Here is a 25,977-nt window from a genome sequence, read left to right on the forward strand (position 1 = left end):
TTCTGAAGGCAAAAGGGGGTCCAACCCGTTACTAGCATGGGGTACCTAATAAAGTGGCCGGTGAGTGTATATACACATGCAGATCAGCAATCAACTGCTCGTCTGTGCATTCCTTACTTCTTTATCTAAATCTATACACTAAGGACATTTTGTTGCATGTGTTTGAGAGAATTTGTTGGAATTTTACAAATGGTGAGATGTTCAGCAACGGAAACCGACTTACTCAGACCTCTAGAGGCTAGTGGTTTGTTAGGGTTAGAGTTGTGCTCACACGGGTGTTGTCCCAGCGACACGTGTCCATGTCCGACAGCTTTGTCAGGTTCAAACTCCCATGTAAAAAGTGAAGGAGAACCCCTGTTGCATGTGTAAAGAAAAAAAAATATTCAGCTGCTACTTGGGAAATCAGCTTAGTGCAGAAAGCGGACTGTCACCTGGTTACTTCTATTTCTTTTTATAGTATCCAATCATAACAAGTTATTTTAAGATACTTTACAGATAGAGTAGGTCTTGACTACACTTTATTATTTAGAAAGACCCGACAATCCCCCACCCCAAAGAGATAGCATTTGATGCACAATGGGGACATCATGACTTTGCGCAAATATACACGGCAACTTTCTTAAGCCTAGGGGCGTGTTATCTGTACGCAGTTTGAGCTCTCTGTGTGTGTGTGTATATATATATATATATATATATATATATATATATATAAATATGCTGTATACAGCGGGTGTACACATGCACGCCACTTGTAATTGAGATGAATGCTAACGTTGAGTTTAGGAAAAGAAGAACAGGGTTACATGGTCTCCTGGGTGAAAGTTCTTTGTTCCACCCCCCCAAACCAACCTCCCTACGTGGATTACGTTTCATACTACTCGTTACGACGTCAATTCACACGCAATCGCAAAGTAATGTTAGTCGTGGGAGGCTAAACGGCGTTGGTATACACGCTAAAAAGCGAGTATGCACCTTGATATCTCGCCCATGATGTCACACCATTTGGCGTGTCATACATACGCCACTTCATGAGATCAGTCTGGGGGGAAGAAAAACTTGTACAGACCCAGGCTCTTGGTGGGCAGCCATCTGTCGATGCTGGTTGGGACACAGAGACATTGATACAGGTATAAAGAAATATGATTCATAATAATCATAGCAGTGGGTATGATTAACAGTGGCAATTATAGTAACAAATAAGGTGTTGTAGCAGTTTTGGGGCGTAGCAGGCTGTCCATTATCTGCAACCCTTGGTGAGTAAAGCTGCGCTACCCATACCTCAAATTGACCTGTCCATTCTATGAAGAGCAGACCTGATACCACCGGCACCCGAGACCTTAAGAAAATGGTTCTCAAACCAATTTTAATCATGACGCAGAAATCAACACTTTACATTTGTTGAAAGCCAGTGAGGAGTGGGACCTTGGTGATGTCAGGTTTATGGAACTGGAGGTTTCTTTTAATATTTGGTTTTCATTTATTTTATACCTTTTTGAAAATAATGCTTTTGTTTCTGTTTGTTACCCTTTGCTCCTCTGTTTTCCAGTTAAAGAGAAGCTGACAGCAGATCCAGACAGTGAGATTGCTACAACAAGCCTTCGCGTCTCACTCATGTGCCCGGTAAATGAAGCATCTGTCGACAATGTTTATGTGATTCCAGCAATTATTTGGACGGCACAAATTATAGTTTGTAAAGAAATGAGAAAGTAATCAATGCATCGGCTTTCTGCAGCTTTCTGACACAATTTCTCCCTTAAAATACCACTGGGGGTTGCTAAAGTCTGAAGCATTGAAATACATAACAAACCTTCACATGTAAAAGGAACTTAAACTTAAAATAAGTAAACACTCACACCAGAAGTCATGTTCCACTGGTTTTAGCTGTTATGATGTAATAATTACGTTTCTGTACAACAACTTCACAGTTTTGTTACGATTTTGTGCAAGAACCCACAAATCCTGTAAGCTGTTGATCCCCTGTACTCACCTTATTTGTTCAATAATTTACTTAAAAAATAAAATAAATACATGCAAATATGTACTTATGCTATATATATTAAGTTATTTTGTTTTTACTTTATTGCTGACAAAATTTAAATTGTTTTCAGATTTTTCTGTATATATGAATGAGGAGCCATTTCTACAAATATAGCATATATATTATATTATTAAATATAATATATTTTTAGATATGTCTCAATAATTCAGTACTGACCAGAACCTGTATACGATACCTACCCCTTATTGGTGGAGGTTTAGGCTGCCGCTGACTGTAATGGTAGCTCTGCAGGCAAATTGGTGACAATTTTCTACAATATCTGCTTATCTATAATGTTATAGCATAAGAGCAGTGCCTCATCTTCCAGGAAGACACTGTTTCTCTGACATTTGTGTTAACTATGTGCTTGTCTGTAAGACTTTGTATGAAGTATAACCCTATGACTTTGCACAAGGAACCAACCTTGTTTTTCATAAATGAGTTTTGACTGACCTCAGTGTGTTTTTCCTTCCAGTTGGGTAAGATGCGCCTGACGGTGCCATGCCGGGCGGTGACCTGCTCTCATCTGCAGTGTTTCGACGCTGCCCTCTACCTGCAGATGAATGAGAAGAAACCCACGTGGATCTGTCCTGTGTGTGACAAGAAGGCTGCATACGAGAGTCTCATTATTGATGGGTTAGTTCAACTAATTCCACCACTTCACATGAAGAAAGATCTACTGCTGCTCTTGCTAAGGCAGTTGTACATTTAGTCTGGTGGTTCTCATAAGCCAATTTGAAAGAGCTCATCAGGACATAGCACCAGGCAAATGTGAAATTTAGAATGTATCAGAGGTACATTACAGGTTCAGGGCCAAACAAATCCACCAGCATCAAATCTGCTTTTTTGACCATTTAGTGTCAAATTATTATTGTAAACTGTTGATGTAAATATATGATCTTTGTTTAGTTTATTCTTGGAGATCCTGAATGACTGCTCCGATGTGGATGAAATCAAGTTCCAGGAGGATGGGACCTGGTGTCCCATGAGACCAAAGAAAGAGTCAGTCAAAGTCCCCTCTCAGTCAATTCCAAAAGTTGAGAGTAAGTACATGATATTTTTTGTGATACATTCTTTATTGGTATTCAGTACATCACATTATATAAGGTGATGTTACAAATTACTGGATCCCCAATAAAGTACATCCACAAATTTACACGCAGTTATTAATATGACACTAACAACCTACTACATGAAAAAAATGAATAAAACAACAAAATTCAAAATAAATTTGAAGCAAGAAAAAGAGTAATATCCGCCTCACCCTTCCCTTATCCCTTAAACACTCACCCTCATTTTAAATGTCATTGAGTCAGATTAGAAAGACAAATACAGAACAACAGAGTAAAAGTACAATGGAAAGACAAAAAAAACTTCAGAATTGGAATAATATTTGATAAATTATATATAATAAAAAGGATGTAAAAGAAAGTACAACTGTAGAAGTGATTACAGAACCAGAATTCTAAATTGTCCAAGTGGCACGGTTGAGTTGATTTTAGGAACATTTTGGAATTTGTCCAGGAGTCGGGTGCACTAAAAGTAAAGACCTTTTTTTTTTTTTTTCAAGTTCAGATTGAGCTTGTGGAACATGAAGCAATAGCCAGACAGCAGAGCGAGTCTGATAATGTCCCCCTCCACCCTGGACCTGGGGAACATTAATATCAATTACATTAAGGATTTAAATGGAGGGGTAGCGTGTTTCCAGTGTGATGTTGGTACTGGTACTGGTTGGCAACCCAGGGTTCTGCATTTGGGTCTATTAAGTTGAGAAGCCATCTTTGTATAATCAAATAATGTGGAGCTTTCTTTATCTGCAAATTATTTTTATTACTATTAGACATGCCAGTTATTTCATATTTAAGTGGAAATTACTTTAGTTATAACTGAACCAAAATGTTCCTTTCATGGTTTTAGTGGAATGTTGGAATAAAACAGGTCTTGGAAATCTGTGGGGGTGCACGATGTTCTCTTCCATAGGTCTCCAGGCAGAGTAAGTACATCATCTTGACACCTGGGCAGGGTTTGAAAGGGTTTGTGTATCACAGCCAGATTTAACATAAGAACATATCAATGAGCCACGCTGTGGAACCGTCTGACATTCCCATGAACACACACTGTAAAACTGTTATTGATAAAGTTCAGTTTGTCCAAACTATGGTACCAGTTGTTTTAGGAAATTACTGAGCCTTTTATATTTCTTATGGCATATTGTTTGTTTTGGTCTTTTACAGGATTTGTTGAAAACAAGACAAATCTAGAATAATACCAGCCTAAACCTGGAACCTTTTGTCTTTTAGCCTCAGCTCCTTTACGCCAGTCTTCAGTGGTCGTCAACTCTACGGAGCCCAGCTCCACCAAGAAGGCGGATGTGATTGACCTGACTATTGAAAGCTCCTCTTCCTCCTCCTCCTCCTCTGATGAAGAGGACACAGACCCTCCACTGAAGAAACGCTGCATTTACATTTCCAAGAGCGAGGAGATGCATGCAAAGGGGTGAGCAGGCGTCTCTGTTGTTTACTAGAACCATAGACAGAACTGGGTGCACCAGCCTCCACCCTAAAGAAAAATCTACAGTACAGTGGTCAGTTTTCTGTTTTACTTTTTCCATCCAGTGACTTATGTGACAAAGCTGGACAGTAGACATTCAGTGTTTGCTGTTTTTTTGGCCAGATGAGATCTGGAGCCCACTGTTAGTGAAAGCTTGCGGTTTTCTCTCAGGGTGTTGACCTACCAGCCTACTGTGCGCGTGCCAAACGTCCAGGCCCTGGATCCGTCGTATCTGACCTCTACGCTCGCCGACTATGCAGTCCCCTTCCACCCATCCACCCTAGCCACCATCCCAACAGAAATGCAGAGTGAGTCAGTGGACAGGGGGGACTGTGAGCACTATCACTTGTTCACAAACTGTTAATAATCTAGTTTTTTTCCCTGCTACCTATAGGTATGGATTTGTTTTCCTTAATTCAAGCAGATCCTCAGGTACGTTTGTTACAGTTTTCTACTTTTAAAAGCTGCGTTATGCAAGATTTGTCTCATCTTCTCAACCCAGGAATCCTAACAGAATAGCACCCAACTGCTGCTTAGACATTGTAGGCTTACCTCATTTGTTCAAACAAAGTACAATGCAAGCTGGTTAACATGGATATAAACAATACTGGTTTAAAAATACTTACAAAATCACCTTTGCAACTGTTTTATAAGGAGCATATTTGTAAGACCTTTAAAAATACTCATAACAAGTGCAATAAACACACCAGCACTTTTTTCACTTAGCACTTTAATTCTTACGGTCACTTTTTCATAGGTAGTATTGTCTGTGCAGTCATGTGTCCTATCATTTCCTAAGATGTTTAAGTTGATTTCATGTTGATTTTAGAATGGTTTCTCTGTTACATGTTTGTATTCTAACAGATTATAGCACTACGCCCAAGACAAATTACTACTAACTTAACATCTTAGAACATATTAACATCAATATAAACTTACCAGCCAAATACATATCTATACATATTTGTACCAGTCTGCCCACATGTTTTATGATCATACACATGGATGGATGAATCACAGACCACAGGTAGTACAATTTATAATATCCACGATGTATTCCTCACCGCTAACTCCAAAAATGAAACCTCTCTAAACCTCTCTATCAACAGAATTGCACAGCAGCTTGGTTGAAATGACAGCAAAGCTTCAGTCAACCAATCGGTAACATAAGAACCGGGCCATCGGCCGGATCTTGGTCCATGTAGACCGATGCAGGGGTCCGTGTATCAATGAAATCGTATCTGACTCTGTGAATAATAATAATAATAATAACACAACCAAAAACAAATTTGTAACGGGGAATCTTTATACCCCTGAAAATGAAGGAATAGAGATTGTAGAAACCTTACATTGGATTGGAGAAGTTGTATTGCAACAGTTTTTACTAAATAATAATACTGAAGGGTTTAGACATTCCAGTGGACTTTAACGATGTTGATCCTGATCAACTCATCTTTCCTGCTCAGCATTACCGGCCACAGATGTTTCTGGACAACCTGACGAGCAGCATGCAGAGTGCGGCCGCAGCCAGCACCAGCTCATCCCTGGTGTCCTCCTCCAGCAGCCACTACGACACCAGCAGCCACGCCGCCAGCTCCCTCCACGAGACCCGGGTCATCACAGGGGGAGGGGGGGCTGGAGGAGGGGTGAACAGTGGCATATCAGATATCATTTCACTAGACTGAGCCACGTCTCACTGGACCTTTTCAGGCCGGTTTTCTTGGCCTTTTTAGTGCGGACTACGTGTACATGCCATGTTTTACACAAGAGCACCCAGATTGGAATACATGACTTCTTTGATGGCCTGGGCATTTTCATCCTGTTAAAAACTGTATCCAGGCATGTTTATTTTTGCCCTTGGTTTTTTTTTAACCTGAAATGGGGTTGGCATCCTATCTGCTATAGTAGGATGATAAATGGTTTGATGCCCAAGGACAATATTGTGTGTCAGTGTATTGTCATTTCTCTTGAAGTACTCTTGACTTTAACATTTCTTTCAGATTCTAATTTGGAAATATGATCGTATGCTTTCAAAATAACCTGAATCATGTTAGATCTAAACAATGGGAAGGATTTTGCCTTGGTTTAGTTCAATACTACCTGTTTTTTTCAGCCTTGATATAGTCCAATACAACTGTTGTTTTAGCCTCGGTTTAGTCCAATATTCGCTTTTTTTTCAGCCTTGGTATAGTCCAATATTCACTGTTGTTTTAGCCTTGGTTAAGTCCAATATTCCCTGGAGCCCCAATAAAACAGCAAACCGTTTATTTAACTGAAACATAATTGTTTAGTGCAATATTCCCCTGTTGTTATAGCATTGGTTTAGTCCAATATTTCTCCATTGTTTTAGTCTGGTTTAAGTCCAACATTTGCCCAGTGTTTAACCTTGGGCTAGTCTCTGTATCCCTCCGGTTGCTAGATGTCTTTCCCTCACTTTACCCACCACTCATTAAGTCAGCACTGTCATTGTGTGCCAGTGGAATCAGTGGACCTGGCATTCCTTTTACATTATGAGGAGTTATTTTATTTTAGTCTTTATATAATAAATATTGCCTGGGAACTTTTATTAGTATTAGCCATCATACAGTATCAGTCTGACATGAGCAGCTAGTCCTTTGGCCACCCATATCTAGGTGTAGAAATATTACCATAGCCCTTCCATGCTCAGCTCTGTAGAGGATTTCCTGGCAGAAAGATAAATGTATGTTACGCTTTTTTTATCACCCAGTTGTCCCCATGTTGGAAATATTTAGAGCAGTGAACTGCTCATTTCTACCGATTTTGTTTCTTTAAACATACATGTGACTGACTTCAGCCTGTCCTGGCCTGGTTAGCCCGGAGCAGAGTCAGGAGGGATGGAAGACGAGCGCCAGCTCACTGCTCTCAGCAAGACTTTGTTTCACACAGCAGCCAGCAAGCAAACTAACAGTTAAATGAGAGACTGATAAACATACAGGTCAGTAATTGGGAGGCGGGTCAGTAATTGTGATGGTTTTTGTTGTTGGTTCTAACAGCTGTCAGTCAGATTACAGGGCTGCTTTCATGGCAAACCAATGTAAAATGTTCCTTTTGTCATTTAGTTAGAGCAATAATAATTGAACTTTTTAGGTAAAATAAAGTTGTAAATTTAGTTCAGATACTCCACGAAAGCTAAGCTAGGCTAGAATGCACTGCTCTGCTCTGGACCCTAAATCGGATCCCTTTTAATTTAATTATTTTTATGTATGGTCGGTTTAACAGGATTTTTGTTCTGTAGGAGAAATATACTTAAAGCAATAGTTCAAAACTCAGGCGATTAGGCTCAATTTCAGTGATTGAGATCGCCAGATTGATATCACAGACAGACCTGGACTCAGGGCAGGATTAGCCTCGCTTAGCATGGCTGGACATTTAACGTGGCTCTGTCCTACTGACACCTCTGATGCTCACTGATCAGTAGGTCCCATTTGTGTGCTCATAACATAAATGTCATATGTACAACAGTTTGTGTTTGCCCCGAGCTAGCTGTCTCCTCCTCGGTCCGGTCTTCATGCTAAGCTAGGCTAATCACGTCCTGACTCCAGCTCTGTGCCTAAAACAGACATGAGATTAATATTAATTTTCTCACCTTATGCTCACAAAGAATATCAACAAGTGTGTTTCCCAAAATGTTATACTGTTTATTTGGGTTCATCAGTTTTGACTCTCACAAAAATCTACTTTATTATCTGTGTATACTGAAATAATTTTGCATTCCCGAGCAGCTCCGCTTCAAAAATAAAACTTTTAAGTTAGACAAGCTTGAGACGGTTCAGTGAATTCTAACATAATGTAGAGGAAAGACATTGTTTGCCTCTAAGTTGGTGCATAATATCTCAAAAAGTTCATGCTGCCAAAAGTTAAATGATGATCTCTTCAGTTAATATTTAAAAGTCAACTCTGTAATTACTCTGAGCACTGGCCTCTGCTATATCTGGACTTTGTTGTATGTTGATGATGCTGTGTGTTAGTTTGGGATAGATGTACATGAATGTGTCCCTTCTCAAAGTTGACACCGCCCAGTAACATAAAGAAAGAGGGCAGCTACTGTATCCCTGTGTATTGCTGTGCATGTGGACTGACCATCAGGAGGATGCTCAATCTCAGGGACCTACACTCCACTTTTCTGGGCTTGGACTGAGTGAATTAAAGTACCGGTGCATAGAAACAACGGTTAGGATCCCTAACTGAAATACAGATGGTGATGTAAAGGTCAGGCTAATGTATAACATTTGAACTGTACGTCATCTGTTTAATCCAATCACGCAAATGTCAGTTTCAAGTTGCCATGTTAAGGCTGTGACAACAGTTCACCCAAATTACAAGAAAATTACTTAGTTGTATCCAGTTAGGCGGGCAGTTTTGGTTTATTTGAACTGGTTTTGGGACGTCTAGATTTAAGTCACACTGATATCAGCCAAATGACATTGCAAAAACTCAACAGGTTTTTCCAGAAGCAGTTTCCCTGTCAGTGTGGATAAATTCAGAGACTGGAGACAATCTTGATCAGATCGCTGGAAACAGTCAGCAGAATCCCATTCTCTTTCATTGTTCTGGGGTAGAGGCAGACATCCTAAAACCCTAACCCTATATCTGCATGTAGTGTTGGTGGGAGGATAGTAAATAGGATTTTTGTAGTTTTGGTGAACCATCCTTTGAAGTAAAAATGTGCAAATTCAACAACATCAGATAGAAGAAACCCATCGTTGGTGTTGGTATAGAGGTCAGTGTTTTGTGAAATTACTAATTAGACTTTTGACTCTGTTTCTATTCACCTGCGGGCAGATGTTGCTGATGTGGATATTTCTTTATTTTGTACTCTTCACACTTTATGGACTTTGAAAGACAACCCAGCTCACTTTCTCTTGTGACACCGTGTTAACAGACTCGGAGAACAGTACTCCTTTGTTGTTTGCTGCAGATTCACGAGCTTTATAATAGGATGGTTTATTACAAAATTCTCTTTGTTTTCCTGTATCTGTAAACTTGCAGCATTTTAAATTGTGGTACCATGTGTGGGTGTTTTTTATTATAAAAAGTTTTCTTTTTTATTCAGTTAAAATCTGTCGCTCTAGGAATACCTCTGAAGAGGAATAAAACAAGATCTTCAATCAAAGTGAAACACACAAAAACTCATTCCTACTTTAATTGAAGTAGGAACTGAAAACAATCAGTGATTCTACTTTATAAAACTTTAATGTCTCAGTATATCTATAATATAACTATATAAATAGGGGTGAAGTAACAGAGAATTGGCTGAAATGGTAACACAAAGCAAACCAAACTTGTGAAGGAACAGTAATCTGCTGGTGGAGGAGGTACATCATAGATAGATATCATATATTTCATATAGTTACACAGTAGCAAGTGCACAAGATGAATGGAATTTGATTTGAAAGTTTTTGCACACTGGAAAAAAAAGAAAAACAAATGTGTAACATCCTTTCAGATGTGTGTTTGAAGTTAATTTACAAGAAATCAGCAGCTCCAGATAGTCGGCTAATACCTCTCTGAAACTGTTCATAATGCTTCAGATTTTAATATTGTAGTTCTTGTAGTATTAGTCTACATAAAAAAAAAATCCCAACATAAAATATCAAGATAGATATCCTTTATTGCCATGCAGCTAAGTTGTTGGGAATTTGGTGCAAAGCATTCATAGCAGGACAGTCCATACCCGTTAAAAACACGTCATGTAGACACAATCCCCCCCCACACACACACACACACACACACACACACACACACACAAATGGGTACCATTTATCCCATTCAAAATAGATAAATATTGCATTGCATTCCACGAATATGATGCTCCAAAAATCTTTTTAAAATTACTTTTTAAACATTGATCACTATTTTAATTTAATCAATAACAGTGGCGAAGAATTCCATGTTTTAAGTGTTCAATGTAAGACAATAGTGTGCATTTTCAGAAATTAGTGTTTGCCTTCTTATGTGTATCAGAGAGTAATCCAACGCTTTAGGAGCTGTGTGTGTGTGCAAGTGTGTGTGGCTTTATATTAAGCTCTGTGAAAGAGCAGGGGAAATATGTAATTTTAAAGTTACATAAGTAGGCTACACATCAGCCTCCTGTGAGTCCCAGGCGAGACATGGGTTTAGTGAATATAGAGATAGGTTAGATAAGGACATAGGAGGACATACAAGCAACTTCAATGTCTGTCATCCAGTTTTGTGTGTGTGTGTGTGCACGCTCTGTTTATACAGCCTGTAATATGGTTCTATAGCGTATAGTATGAAGTGGGGGAGTTGGAGGAAGTCAATGACTTTTACCTTTAGCGGTGGAAATTCCTTTAACTATGTAAATACCATGCATATCCACACTCCTTATGTTTCTTTATTCATATTTCTACTCAGATATTTATATACGCTTGCAACTCTTACAGAATTTCCCTTGGGGGATCAATAAAGTATTTCTGATTATGATAAATATAAACCATGGCCAATATCGTATCGATAGAGAAGTCAAATATGTTGGTTTGAGCCTCACTACAACCAATTAAAGCTACATTTACTTTGGAATTCTTTTTCTTTTGTTTTAGGACGCTGCTATGACCACATACTTAAGTAGACGTCATGTTGGGGCTGACCAGACTGCTTCACATTTTCCTTCATGTGGAGGCAGGAACATTTCCTCTCCTCTTCCACAGGAAGGCGGTACAACCTCATGAAGTGACAAAGACCAGAGCAGTGGTTCCCATCAGAACTGTCAGATTAACGTCAATTCCAAATGTGGTCCAAATGAATAATTCATTACATAAAATACATTCCTCCATCCACTTGAACTGTCAACATTTGGGCTAGTTCTGTTAGCAGTCATACTACTACTAGTCTAGGCTAATACTACTTGGACACAAGCTGAATGTTTCCAACATTTCTCCATTAACGTTACTTTTCAGTGTTACTTTTTTCTGTTATTTTTGAAACAGTTTAGTCCTAATCTAAACTGGTCCTTGGACATGGCCCCTGAAGTCCCATGTCCAAGTGTCCTTGGGTAGTCATTAAGACTAGAAAAGCACCATTTAAATACAGTCCATTTACATGAAGTGTTAGAGTTGACTTCATGTGAGAAAGCTAGACTTAATTAATCCCAAAGTGGTAATGTTACTCTGTTACTGCAGCAAGTTACAGACACACACACACACACACACACACACACACACACACAGAACATAAAATAAAATAAGATATCAAAGATAAAAATGCCAGCAACCCTAACAACTGAGAAATATACTTAGAGGAATGAAAGAATGGACCTGTAGATACAAGTGTAGAATAAAATGTACAATCTACATACAAAGTGTGTATAACCAAATAAAATGTGTATAATATTAAATCAGTTTAGAATCAGAAATACTTTATTGATCCCCAAAGGAAAATTCTGTGTTACAGTTGCACAAGAAACATAAGGAGTGTGGATATGCATGGTTTTAAGTGGTTAAATTAATATAATTATATGTATACTGCATGTACATGTATATGAATATACTTACATATTTACATAAATGTGAAGTGACCAATGTGCAAGTAGATGAGATAGTTATCTCATACACAGCATTGAATTGTTGAACATTTTTATGTATTTTTGCTGATGTCCGTCCCCTTCCTCTGTCTCTGTCTCTGTCTCTGTCTCTGTGTTCTAACCTCTGGTGGATTTCTAAGGACTATGGTTACCTGGTTCTCAGATCTCTGCAGGGTAAATCCAGACAGCTAGCTAGACTATCTGTCCAATCTGAGTTTTCTCAGATATAAGATATATAAGAACAGTCCATTTACATTCATCATCTGCATTAATAACCCATATTTAGAATCCCAAACACTACCCAGCGTCATGGCCTACCAATCACTGTATCCCCAAAGATTCCTTTCAGCCAATACGTTACGCTCCCCACCAGCATCCTGTTTCCTCCGTCCATCAAACGTCGGGGCGGTGTTTTATGTCCACTTCACTTTTAAAGGTCTACTTTTTCTATATTAATGTTCCTACAGAGGAAACAACACACACTTGATCCTTCTTTCTCTGAGGTCAAAGTCCTCTTGGGTTGACTTTGCTTGCCACCCACAAATGAACCGCTTGTTTGAAGAAAATAATCAATAATTTTTGAACTTGTAAACTTGATTCTTTTCCTGATGTCAGTGAGGCCTGAAATCTGAGAGGAAATGTAAGACTATATATATATATATATATATATATATATATATATATATATATATATATATATATATATATATATACACCCACAATGACCTGCTGTCAACTGTGCTGCTGTTTCTTAATCTCGGTGAAATGGTCCGAGGGCCAGAAAGCCAAATTAATCATCGTTCACTCAACATGGCAGCTCAGATGACAACCAGAGAGGGACTGCAGGGGAGGGAATATGGGGAAAACGGAGGCAAACAAATGGGGGAAAAGTCAACTCGGGAAATCAGTTTGGACGATCAGACGTGGACCGGGTCGAGGTTGAGGTTGAGGTTAGATCAGTGCCATCCGCAGGTATTTGTCCGCTGGCTGTCAAACAGCACGCACCACAAAACAACACCCAGTTTCCCTTTAATATGTCTAACACTGATGTGATTTGTGTCAGGGCCTGCGTGACTGTGGGAGGCCCCAGGGGCTGGAGCAGCTGTTGATACATTGTTATATTGATGATAATATGTAAGCGTATATATTGTATCTAATATTTCATTTACATTTATATTCTTTGCTGTGTGACTGATTTTGCTGCCTCAACACTGTAATTTTCCATTTTATTGGGATCTATCTATCTATCTATCTATCTATCTATCTATCTATCTATCTATCTATCTATCTATCTATCTATCTATCTATCTATCTATCTATCTAGTACATATCTGTGATGTAATGCTATCACTTATCATATATGGTCAGGTTATATAATATACCTTTCACAACATCATTTCTAAGGATCATGTCCCATAACATCAGCTAATGCACTTGGATATACACATGTGTCTTTTACACTTCCCCAGATGTCCTTTTCAGTTTCATTATCTTTATAATCTTTGTCTGTCAAAGAGGACCTTATGGATTAATATCCATGTAGTTTTGTGACAGTATGAACAGAATGACATTGACGTTGGAGAAAATCTGTTTATGGTATGAGCAAAAAAGTCTTCACACGAAATATAAAGGTTTCCGAATTTGGTGTGGAAAGGCTCATGCAGACAGAGAGGCTGGGGAATTTAAATTGATGAATTAATCGATTAATTACTGAAGTTTGGTCTGAAAATGCTTATGTACAGAAGGTCAGCTTTGAGTTTTTTGATATGCCAACTTTTCTACCTCTACCAAGTTTTTTTTTTAAAGTCTAAACTGACACAAACACACACACACACACACACACACACATGTCTTTATTTAATTTTTTGTATTACTTGCGTGAACTGTAAGATTTAACTATGCTTTGTATTTTCAAATGTTGGGATGTCTGTGTGTGTCATGTGATGTCATAAAGAGTACTGTCACAAGAACAGGTTGAAGGACCACAGGAAGAAGAGCTTTTAGCTTATGCTAAAGCTAATGGGGATCCAAATTAAGCAAACACACACACACACACAGGGCGTGTCACTATCTTTGTGGGGACCTGTCATTTACATAATGCATTTCCTAGCCCCTTACCTTAATATTCACCATCACAACTAAATGCCTGACCTTAACCATTATTCTCACCCTATCCATAACCTAATTCTAACCCTAAAAGCAAGTCTAAACCCTCAAACCACACTTTAAAGTTGTGTAGTCCAGCATTTTGGCCCCACAAAGCTGTTGGGAGCCCAAAAGTATACTGTTTTCATGGTTTTTGGACCCCATAAAGCCCACCTGAACCCTACAGCAAAGTCCTATAACAAAAATGCCCAACAACAAAAGCGTCTCTAAAATTATATTACATTCTCCTGCTTCTGGACAGAAGCAGGAGACGTTACACACGGACGGAGGCCGGGACAGTGAGCCTTTGTGTTGAGTCTAACTGGCAGTGGATGGCAGACGGAGGCAAGATCCCAATTATTGTTGGAATGAACAGCAACTGTTGCTTTCCTTGAGGGTGGCTGGGAGGCTTGTTAGCTTTCTACCGGCTGTAGGAGCTGGTCCTCTGGGAGCCTGGTTAGCCTGTCAGCCGGCGTCCTCCACACAGCCCCCTGAATCATCTATTAGGATTAAAACCACTTAGCCAATATTACACTCATCGTGTAGCGCAGTGTGGTTGTACTTTGTGCATATATGTTTTTTTGATTGTCTTTTTAATCAGGTATGTGAGGACCGGTGTTCTGTACTGCACTGTAATTGCATCCCTCACACAGTTTGTAGGCTATAGTGTCCATTACAGGAATCAATTCAGACTGTGATTCGTAGTGTGAGAATCCAACAGTGTTGTGTTTGCAACACACAGACAACCAGGGGAAGTCTGAGATTCCATGAAGGTAATTAAGGAAAACAAAGAACTTGAAATGTTGTTGTAAGAGGATGTTTCACCAGTCTCCCTGAAGGACATTTTGCCATTTAAACAGTTAAATCACGTTAATCTCAGTGTGCCCAGTGTACAAATATATCAAGGATGTGTTTGACCCAGCTTAGCAGGTTGTTCATTCCAACAAATACAAAAATGTCCTACATCCTACTGGGATAAGTGTGAATGAGGCTACTGTATAAAAGTGGCATCTGTAGAATAATGCAGTCTGTCCAGTGCCGGGCCACAAAGAAACACTGGGATTTTGCGGCAACAAAAAAACTGTAAAATGATTATGTAATTTTTTTATGGGCTATTTGTGTTATCAATTTGAGTCATTCTGGGCTGCATTTGTCCTCATTTGTTGACACGTGCACACAGCAGGGCTGTAGTACTCGAGTCCGGACGCAAGATCTCGGACTTGTCTCAGACTCGCCAGTATTTGGACTACTACTTGTCTTGGCCTTGGCCACTGGTATTGCCAAATATGGCTTTTGGTCTCAACTGAGTCCAGGTGTCGTTATTATGTTGATAATAAAGTGCAAAACTAGCGGTAATAATTTGATGTTAGTGCTGGTAGTGGAAAAAATGCCAAAAAAGCATCCAAAACCTTGAAAAAAGTGTACAATTTTTTTTTTCTAGTTAACCACGGGAGATCAACAAGTAAGATGGTTGACGGGAAGACAAAGGAAATCTTTTTTTAACTCAAATCCCATGGTTGAAATTCTCTCTGTGGAGTGATCTAGATGTGAACAGGAGTTGTTGGTACGCCATGGCGTTGCTGTTGGGTGTGGTCATAGATCCAACGAAGGAGACTTCAACCAGAAAACACAACCATTATCACTGTGGGTGCAACACACTTCCAACCAGAGGAGGTCAGTGAAACACTGTCCCATTAAAAAAATGTGTCTGGTCTCAGCCACTACAGTGAACCCCAGAGAGACTGTGGACAGACCAGGATTAGGTAATGGTTAGGGTTAGGGTTAAGGTTAGGTGCCTGGAAGTTAAGGTTGTGGGGTTAAAACCCCATCAAGATTCAAAAGTAGGCCTGACCATGCACACTGCCTGGTTGTGTGGGAATTTCGGAGTCCCAAAGTCAGCAAATTTGCCAAATCTGGCTTTGAGTGATGCATTATTGCAATTGCAAACATTTTCCCGTTGCATTGGTTTGGTGCAAATCTAGGCAGTATAAAAATGATTTTGAACCTAAATTGATTATAGATTATGAGGGGCCAGATTTGGCCTGCGGGCCTTAAGTATGACACATGCGGATTATAGGAAAGCCTTGGACACAAAACCTCCTCTGAACCCTTTTCTCTCTACAAACAGTTTTTACTTGTCAGTATGCACTATTTACTTTTTTCTGGCACTTCCCACCAAATCTCATGGCCTTTACGAGCAGATATGCTATAGAACATGGAGTATCTCTCTCAATGACAACTGAGAAAACTCTATTTTCTGATGATGACCATGAGAAGGAGTTGAATGTTCCAGGTGGATCTAAAGCTGAGCTAAAAGTTAATTTTGTCTAATAGCAATGCAGTTAATTTTTTATGAATATGTTACAGCCTCCATTAACAGTTGCCTCCAGTGATTGTGCTAAGCTAGGCTAAGACACGCATAAGAAGCTGTGTATCTGCAGGTGTGTGAAGTAGTTGTCAACTGGTATCGACGGAGCAACATCCAGACTTTCAGATTACCAATGCAAATTCCCCCCCTCTCCCCCTGACGGACGAGGTCTTTTTTTTCAGAAAGGAGTCCACCTGCCAGGTCAAAGGTCATCACCAGATCAATGGCCACTGAGAGAGCAGATAGGAGAGGCGTTTCTCCTCTGCGTTTCGTATTGATCAGTTATTACTAAAAAAACGGAAGCAGTTAAAGTCTGACAAAGACGTTCAGATATGACAGTTCCTTTATTCCTGTGGGAATTGGATATATAACTCTGACGCTTTGTGAATATGCAGGGGTGGGTTTTCAATCTAGATTTCAAAATGTAAAACAGTGAGCTCCACAGATAAAGGGCATGGTAGGAGAAAGCTCTATAACCAACTGGTTTTTAGTTTACTAGGGGAATGACCAGGAGACCAGTATCAAGGGAGCGGAGAGAGCGTGCCGGTGTATATGATGGAAAAAGCTCAGATGAGTAAGGTGGTGCGAGTCCATGCAGGGCCTTACATATTAGCACTGGGAGCTAGTAAAAAGAGACCAGAACTGGTGTGTGATCATATTTTCTAGTTTTTGTCAGGATTATGGCTTCAGCGTTTAAGCTGAAGGCCTCTAGTTACACAATACGGGAGAGCAGAAGAAAGGACATTGCCGTAATCAAGTCAGGAAGACATAAATGTTACAGTTTCAGCATCACAAAATGTTAAGATGGGTCAAATTTTTGCTTTGTATCTTGCTGTGGGACTGGAATGTCAGATGATCAAAAAACACTATCTGTGAAAGCTTGATGATCAAGTGTCACAGATAATACAGCCATCAATATTAATACACAGATTCATAAACAAGTGACCATGTCTTGTTGGTCTTACTACTAATAGCTCGGCTGACGGTACGGACAACATCTGTGTCCCAACAGGTAACGGGACGGACAACATCTGTGTCCCAACAAGTAACGGTACAGACAACATCTGTCTCCCAACAGGTAACAATACGGACAACATTTGTGTCCCAACAGGTAACGGGACGGACAACATCTGTGTCCCAGCAGGTAATTGTACATTTGCGCGGATAGCAGTGTGTCCGAGCAACTGGCAGATATATATACCTGTCGGAAACTATCGTACATTGCTGCACTTAAATATTAAAATTAGATTTTATCAGCAGTAGAAAGTAACTATACCACAGGTCTACTTCAATCCAATTAGAATTGTAAGGTTTTCCATATCCTCCTACTTTATACTTCTAGTCCTACTATTGTACGATACATTTTACTTCACTATTTGTATTATAACTTTAGTTATATTACATATTCAGATTAATAATACAAAAGATCATGAATGAATAAATTTAGATTTATAGAATTGGATAAAGACTGGACTTTATCAATCCTGTGGTGAAATCTACTTGTCAGTACGTCTGCGGATATTTTGGTAAAAGTAATGCAAAAGTAGTGTAAAGCATTACAATTCAGAGACACTGATATTGTAAGAGAAGTAATTACTCTTAAATGACAGTAATTAGTAATATATAATGTATTGCATTTCCAAAGTACCTCGTCAAACAGTGTTCGCAACATCTTCAGGACAGGACTCTGCAGATCTTCAAGCTCTTACTGCTTCTTCCTGCTGTGTCAGTCTTTCTGGATTTAAAACACTGCACAGGCTTCATTATGTACATTTCTACAAAAAACACTGCTGACATTTTTCTCTCGTTCTGCTCACAGCTCCATCCAACACCTTCACCGCAGATTGATGCTTCACCTTATTTTATAGTGGTGTTATTGATTAGCACTAGGCTTGTCAGTGGTGCATAAAATTAACACTGTGTTATAGGGGCATGGATTTCTGTCAGCCCTTGACAAGATAACCCATTATTGGACGACTGGTCCTAATTTGTTTTTGTTTATTCAGAAATATAAAGTAACATTCAGCCGGCCCCAATAATAAGTGTATTACCTGCAAATCCTCGTCGCTCGATCGACAGCCACTAATCTTTTCTGTTCCTAATTACATCAGGATTCTCAACCTTAATTAACCAATCTTTACCCCATTTTACCTGCTTAATGCTGCACTCAACCAAACTGCATTTGTTCAGCTGCCTCCGTTTGCGGAAAAGGAGATTCCAGTTCTCCACTTATCACTTTTAAAGAAAGCAAATGTCCTTAAATGTTATAAGTTGTGCTTAAAATTCTCGTTGTTTGTTTTTTACAACCTTATTATTTTATTTATTATCATTATTATTATTAGGAATTGAATTATCATACTCTGGTAGAACAAATGAGGTCCTTCTATTCTTTAAAATGCTTTTTACCTATGAAATGCTTTATATTTCACAACGATGTTGAACGCGTCTGCTCAGTCTGTCGGACCCATATGCTTCAAGAAGTCCACCAGCCTTCCAGCCTTCTAAGAAAACCAAACCAGTCTGCCTAAATGCTTTGAACAACTGCTCAAGGATCACATCTGCTTCTCACTACCCATCACAGTGGACCCATTACAGATACCGCCTACCGCAGCACACATCCTATCTCACCCAAAAAGAAATGATGTGAAATTGACCACAGTTCAGTGGTTAACACCATAGTTCCCGCCAGGCTCATCCCAAAACTTATGAACCTGGGATTAAACACCTCACTGTGCACGTGGACCCTTGACTTCTTGACCGACCCAGGTGGTGTGGGGGCAGACATACCTCTTTCATGACACCTGAGAACCCCAGAAGTCTCTTGCAGTACTCACTGTACACACACAACTGTGTACACTGTAAGAAAAAAAAATCCATTACGGATAATGTCCTTGCAGAAAATTACCAGTAGCCTTTTTCACTGTGGTTGGCCTGGTTACAGACAACAATGAAGAGGCAAACCTGAAGAACGTAGAGGACCTGACCGCTGTTGTCAGGACAACAACCTACTTCTGAACGTCAGTAAGACTAAGAGAGCAGATAGTAGACTATGGGGTGAAGCAGGAAAGGAACTATGCCCCCCTTAATGTCAAAGGGTTATTGTTTGTTTATACTATATCTAACTTCACAAGGCCACGATATGACGTAGGTGAATAAACTGTTTAGGGGAAACTGCTAGTGATGCTGACACCCTGGCAATTTTTGGTGTTACTTTGTAGATAATACAACACATTTGGCATTGATAGCAAAGCTATTGAAAAGGAGTGTATATGGTTTGGTTTGTGCAATTTTTAAAGTTCTGGTAATGGTCTGGTTTTACTGGCCTTTGGGCTAGTTTGGTTGTAGATCTGGCAATCCTTGGGCACTGTTTTCAGGAGGGGCAAATTGGATCCAAAATCTGCCCAAGTGTCCCCTCCCTGGAATTGTACCTTTTATGATTACATGTGACAAATAGAAATGGGAACTGTAACTACTCAGAGTGCATATTTTACTCCAGGGAACACAGTTTGAACTAATGACAAGAACAAGAACGACACAGAGAGAGATACACTGAAGTTAGAAGCATGATTTTATTTCTAAATATGCTACAAGTCAAATGGCAAAACAGGAAAATCTCTTTCACCTCTTTTTTTGTAAATTTGAACCCCTGAGCACCACAATCCAGAATTCCCATAATGCACTGGATTTATCCAAGATGAACGAAAGGGAAATTAAAGAAACATTTAAAGCTTCCTACACAGCTAATAAAGCGATTAGTGTCTAAAAACTACCAGCATAGCATAATACAGAGTAAACAACATGTTATTTGATTATATAAGTCAATTCTTTTTTTTTTCTGCATGCAGAGCTGTCACTTTCTCTTTGCTTGTCTGCTCTGCTGTTGGTTGTCACCTAAAAATCGTGTGAAAATGCTGCGGCCTCACAGTCATCTGAAGTGTTCAGGTATTGGCATCATTTAACAGTATGTACAGGAGGGTGGGGGGGGAGGGGGGGGGGGATAGACTGTGCCGGTGCTCTGTTTTCAGATTGTGAGACAGGGCTGTCCTTTGGGGAGCACCTGGATTATGGAAGTAGAACATTTAAACAGTCCTGAATGGCCACTGAACTAGGCACATTATACAAAGCATTACAATCTTATATAGTCATCTCAGGGACATTTAAGTTATTCAAATTTCTATTATTTGTTTGGGGGGAATGTTAAAAATACAAACTCACTGATTTTCTTTCCCTCTCACTAACTGAATTTGAGTTTAAACGTCTTTCTCTGTTGATATAAATCATGTGTGTCACTTTACATTTTCCTTAAAAGCCTCCAAGAAGACCACCACACAGTGAGTTTGTTTTTTCAATGTCGGGAACGTCTGAGTGACTGAAATGTGGAGGTTTCTGATCAGAGCCGCGACACATGTAGGTCATTCATCATCACGAATGGTAATAAGGTGAATGGACCCAAGACAATCCTGCAGATTCTGGACGTTAACAGTGTGACACAGAGTTGTGAAGTGGGAGAAGCTGCCAGTATTTCTAATATGTGGAGACTCTTGTTCCTGAGAAAACTCAGATCCTTAAATTGTGTGCAACAAGATGTTGCAGATCTTTTCCAAGTCTGTGGTTTCAAGTACAATTGTCTTAGTTGCAGTGTGTTGGGGCAGTTGCATCAGAGCCGGCGACCCAACCAGGCTAAACAAAGTGATCAGAAAGGCTGGATCTGTTCTGGGAGGTGGTGGAGAAGAGGATGGAAAACACTTGTATCCCTCTTTAAGACCTACTGGTCAAACAGCGAAACACTAACCCCCAATGCACACATGTCAAACTCAAGGCCCTAGGTCCAGATCTGGCCCCTCGCACCAAAAAGTTCAAACTTTAATTGCACAAAACTCATAGCTTTAAAACGTTGCATGTTCAGGGGGTAAAACAGGTTGCTGTAAGTCAGCTGTGTGCTAGCATACTTTTAACATTACTGTTTTCCAGTGTGGCCCTTAGTGAAGTTGAGTTTGACACCTTTGTCCTATTGGAATAAAGACTGATAGACAGTCTCCCCCTGGTCTCATAGATCTTTCTTTGTTATATTATTGGATCTATAACTGCATTACATTTTACAGTATAATATGCGTTCAATTTTGCATTACTTGCTCTATGTCCACCTTCACACATGCATTCATGGATAGTGTGAAAACTGATTATGCTTCTTCATTGAGGCAGTGCGGCAAGCCTTAAAGAGCTCCAACTGTGAGTCACCAAACATTGTTTATGTAAATTAGGGCTTTTCCTTCCAGAACCTTGGATTCCTAAAATAACTTCTCCCACTTTGCAACTCTATTTAGACTGGATAAACATCTGTCCAGCTGCTTTGAGAGCAAAACATTCAAGTCCATTACTATTGAGCTGATTTCATTGTTTGAGTGTTCAAGTTTGTCTACGTAGAGGGGATTCTTTCCTTGGATCGTTGCTGTGTATATACCTGCAGAACTGTCTGATTGCTAAACAACACATTTCAAGTAAACATGAGAATCATAAAGCACAACCACCTTCGACGGCTCAACCGACAGCTGAGGAGTCCGCTCATCTTATTGGCTGACGATTGTCCTCTGCTGCACGACTGTGTTTGCACAATTTCAACATCACCAGCTATACATACAGTCACACAATATATTATTAGCTTCATCACCAGTAATCAGCCTGGAGCGTTACACTGTAATCATGACACTGGACTAGTCATAGCATTTTGAATCAACAACTGTGAAAAATCTGCATGAACAATTTGACGAGAAGATCAGGCGAGGAAGACAGCAACTCCAAAAAAGCACACAACTGTTGATCCATTTTGTGCAAGTGGACATTTTGGCCTGACGATGTTAGGGTCAAAGGTCTATATGTGTTTGTGTGTGTGTGTTTGTGTGTGCGCGTGGGAGAGGGTTTGAGGTAGATACTGATGTCAAAGGTTGAGAGTTTGACAGTTAACCCAACAAACTCTCCAATGGAGACTCTGTTTCTAAATTCCATCAAACGTATCTTAGACACGTTTTGTTATTTATCAGCCGATATGTTGGGCTATGAGTTAATATCGAGCTGATACATTGGCCCAGTGATATGTCTGCTGGGCTCTAATCTTTAACAGTGTGACTGAACAATCTCAGCTCAAAAGTCCACTTAGCGTTTCAAACTGCATCATCCAGTCTTTATCTGTGAAAACGGACATTTATGTGCTTATTTATACCACAACAAATACAAAACCAGACCCAAGTGACACCACCGTCCTCAGGCCTCCACTGATGACAGAACAGATATACCAAATCTGTGCCATTCATTGGTTCAACATGCTGTCTTCCTTTTTACTGTATGTTCATGTTTTCATGCAGATTGGATTTGGACAAGCGTCCCTACTTTGTCCCACAAAAGGCTGTTTTGTTGCGCCGGCACAACACCCAACATAAAAAGCACTTTAAACATGTTGCTTAATTCTTTAGTCTAATCTTTTGCTTTGCTTTTGTTTTTGACTGAAAAGCATTTTGTGTTCACACAAATACGTGGATATGAAACATCATGAATGCACTGGCAATTAAGATTGTGGACATGCTTGTTGGCACAGTCTATAACAAATGAGGTAGATGTGTGTCAATAAAATATTCCCTTCTTTGGTATAATCATACAAAATATGAAACAAAACCCTCCAGTGATCTGTTGAAGTAAAACATTGGTTTTCAGGTGGCTGTACAATAAAAAATAAATGAAATTTATGAGGTATATCTTGTTTTCATACTACTATGACTATATACAGGTATATTTGTGAGGTATCTGCATTCAAGAAGACTCTTAAAAAGGGTTTGGAAACAAAGTGGTGGAGCTGAATGCAGGATTGAATATAAAACATAATAAATAAAATCTGCAATTAAATGCTTGAACAGACTTAATAAAAACCCACATATCTGGTTCCCATTTCCCTTCACAATAAAGAAATAAACATTTGATATCTTTATGAAAGCTGATAATAAAAGACAAGAGAGAAATGAAGAAATGAATGATGTTAGACACAAGTGCATTACTAATAAAAAAGAAAACCTGGATTCTATTCACAATATAAAACTTCTGAGTGACTGATGACAATTTCCTGTCGTGACTTCCTTCTGGATGTCTGATCACTTGCTGCCTCCGTGCTCAAGTGCTCGACTCTTTCCTGTCACCATTCTCTCTTAAATGCATTCAACGCCACGCAAGGACTCTCTGCATTTATTCCTTCCAAAGACTCCATCACATCAGCTTTGTGCTTATTATGCGTCTTATTATGTTAACACAACATCTCTGTTATTTCCTACATGTTAGTGGTCCTGCTGGCTTTAGTCAATGTGCGTTGCAGAAGATTTCTTTAAAAAGCAATGCAATCCCATGCGCTGCAGCTTAACCGCCCTCCGCCTCTGCAGAGATTTCTGTAAGTGTTTCTGACCACAACCACAACCGGTGGAGCAATGATGTCAATCGCAATATTTTAATTTTAACGAATGAGGAAAGCATCGAATCCGGAACAAATGCTTGCCATCACTTTCAATTTAAGATGTCGCTGTACACTCTTTGAAAAGCAGAGAGGACAGGATGTCGAACATGTATTTTCTTGTTGTCTTGAGAAAGATATTCTACGCTTGATTCAAAACTAAGTACTGTTCAAAAATTTTGCGATATCGGCTTACAAAATGTTATGATCAACACGGTGTGCTTCTGTGATCGGTCGTTTGATCATGTCAAAATCAAGCGACATTTATTTGGTGATCACAGCAAAAGAAAACCTGGGGGGCGGGGGGGGGGGGGGGGGGGGGGGGGGGGGGGGGGGGGGGGGGGGGGGGGGGGGGGGGGGGGGGGGGGGGGGGGGGGTTTACTATGTCGTGAGCAGCCTTCCCCTGTAAATGGCTTCCAAGTGCAGGAGATCCTTCTAGTGGACATGTTGCAGGTCCTGATACAGTCGCTCTCAACAGAACTGGACAGACGTGATTGGTTACTGAGCAGATGATTTCATCACTGATTAGCGAATGATCTGCTCCACTCACAACCACAGTTACATCTGATTAGTGCCCAAGCGAATGGGGTGTTTATGTCCCAGGATGCATTTGTCTTTGCTGCCAGTGTTCCAGTGCCCTACTTGTGTACTGCATTAACAAAAATTCTCAACAGACACCTCTTTGTGTGGGGGTGACACCATCTGAATGAAAAGTTTTTGGTGTCTGGCATCACGTTTTTATAATACAATCATCCATGTCTGGAAAAATGTGGCAAAGTAGTGGTTGGCGGTCTGAGTAATACATCTTTGGGTGAAATTTCCTATCCATTTAAAATGTCAAATGGTTCTGATGTCAGATTCCCTGATTACTTCAGTTTCTTTAATTTTTTTTTTTTTTTTAAGAATATGTTGTCTTTAATTTCTTGTAATCTGTGTATTATAGTGGGGCTGACCTGGCAACCTGCACAGGGGCCTAAGGTATGCACAGGCAACATGTATTTTATCACTTTTAACGCACCCTTGGGCTGTCACAAAGTGATCTTGTTGTATACACAGTGACAATGAAGTGTTTGAAAGGGATTTAATATTGAGTTGAGTGTATTTACTTTGGACTCATTTAATTATAACTACTATGATTTTTGGTACTGTGCACCCTTAAAAGCCCAATGAAAAAAACCTGTTTTTTAGAGGGTGCCTGCGTGAAAATGTAGTTTTAATACATAGTGGCGTTGAAATTATGCTTACAAATCCTGCACAAATTTGCTTAATTTCATTAGTACAAAACTAACTAACACACAGTGAGCCTGGGGCAGGGAAGTGTTCCAGTGTAATACTCCACAGTAATACTAATCTGATCCTGATAACGTACTGTACATGTGTATAGTATTACTATTACCACATGGGATTGGGACATACTGTTTGTCACCCGTTGATAGAGAGTTTGTGTTAACTCTTAGTTGCTTGGTTGCATAGGCCTCCTGACTGTAGTTAGCCATTTAACAAGTTGCTAATTGTCTGTGGACTGATTTGATTGCGTTTGAGAAAAAGAAAAATGAAATCCACATATTAGAATCTTCACTCTCACTTCCAAGGTTCTTGCGTCGAAGCACACATACATCACTCTTTCCAGCCATGTTGTCAGCTATAAGTTGAGACATTATTAAGCAACTGTCCAATGGAACATGAGAGCATACGGTCAAGCAGTCTACACAGCCTCTCTACAGAACAAATGAGGATTTTCACTTGGGACGTGCTGTTTGTGTTCTAGCTCTAGTCTTCAGGTTTGATCATTGGCGTGAAAGCTGGACGTGTTGAACCAGGAAAGACTG

The 25,977-nt window shown here is 39.7% G+C and overlaps 1 protein-coding gene and 1 long non-coding RNA gene across 3 annotated transcripts in view; both read left to right on the forward strand.

Annotated features, from left to right (window-relative positions):
- pias2 (protein inhibitor of activated STAT, 2) overlaps positions 1-8,338 on the forward strand; it is a 14,380-nt gene extending 6,042 nt beyond the window's left edge. For both annotated transcript variants that reach the window (XM_034871039.1, XM_034871040.1), the window contains 7 exons: positions 1,547-1,620; positions 2,514-2,674; positions 2,948-3,081; positions 4,339-4,534; positions 4,760-4,896; positions 4,983-5,020; positions 6,055-8,338. In XM_034871039.1, the coding sequence (XP_034726930.1) occupies positions 1,547-1,620; positions 2,514-2,674; positions 2,948-3,081; positions 4,339-4,534; positions 4,760-4,896; positions 4,983-5,020; positions 6,055-6,273 (959 nt within the window). In that variant the 3' untranslated portion in view covers positions 6,274-8,338. The remainder of the gene's footprint in view (positions 1-1,546; positions 1,621-2,513; positions 2,675-2,947; positions 3,082-4,338; positions 4,535-4,759; positions 4,897-4,982; positions 5,021-6,054) is intronic.
- Positions 8,339-20,791: 12,453 nt separating this feature from the next.
- Positions 20,792-25,961, forward strand: LOC117944341. The gene is made up of 3 exons (XR_004656553.1): positions 20,792-21,382; positions 25,814-25,818; positions 25,951-25,961. It is a non-coding gene; the product is annotated as an uncharacterized LOC117944341 (long non-coding RNA).
- Positions 25,962-25,977: the final 16 nt, after the last annotated feature.

This window comes from Etheostoma cragini, chromosome 5, assembly GCF_013103735.1.
Source record: "Etheostoma cragini isolate CJK2018 chromosome 5, CSU_Ecrag_1.0, whole genome shotgun sequence".
In the NCBI taxonomy this organism is placed as follows: Eukaryota; Metazoa; Chordata; class Actinopteri; order Perciformes; family Percidae; genus Etheostoma; species Etheostoma cragini.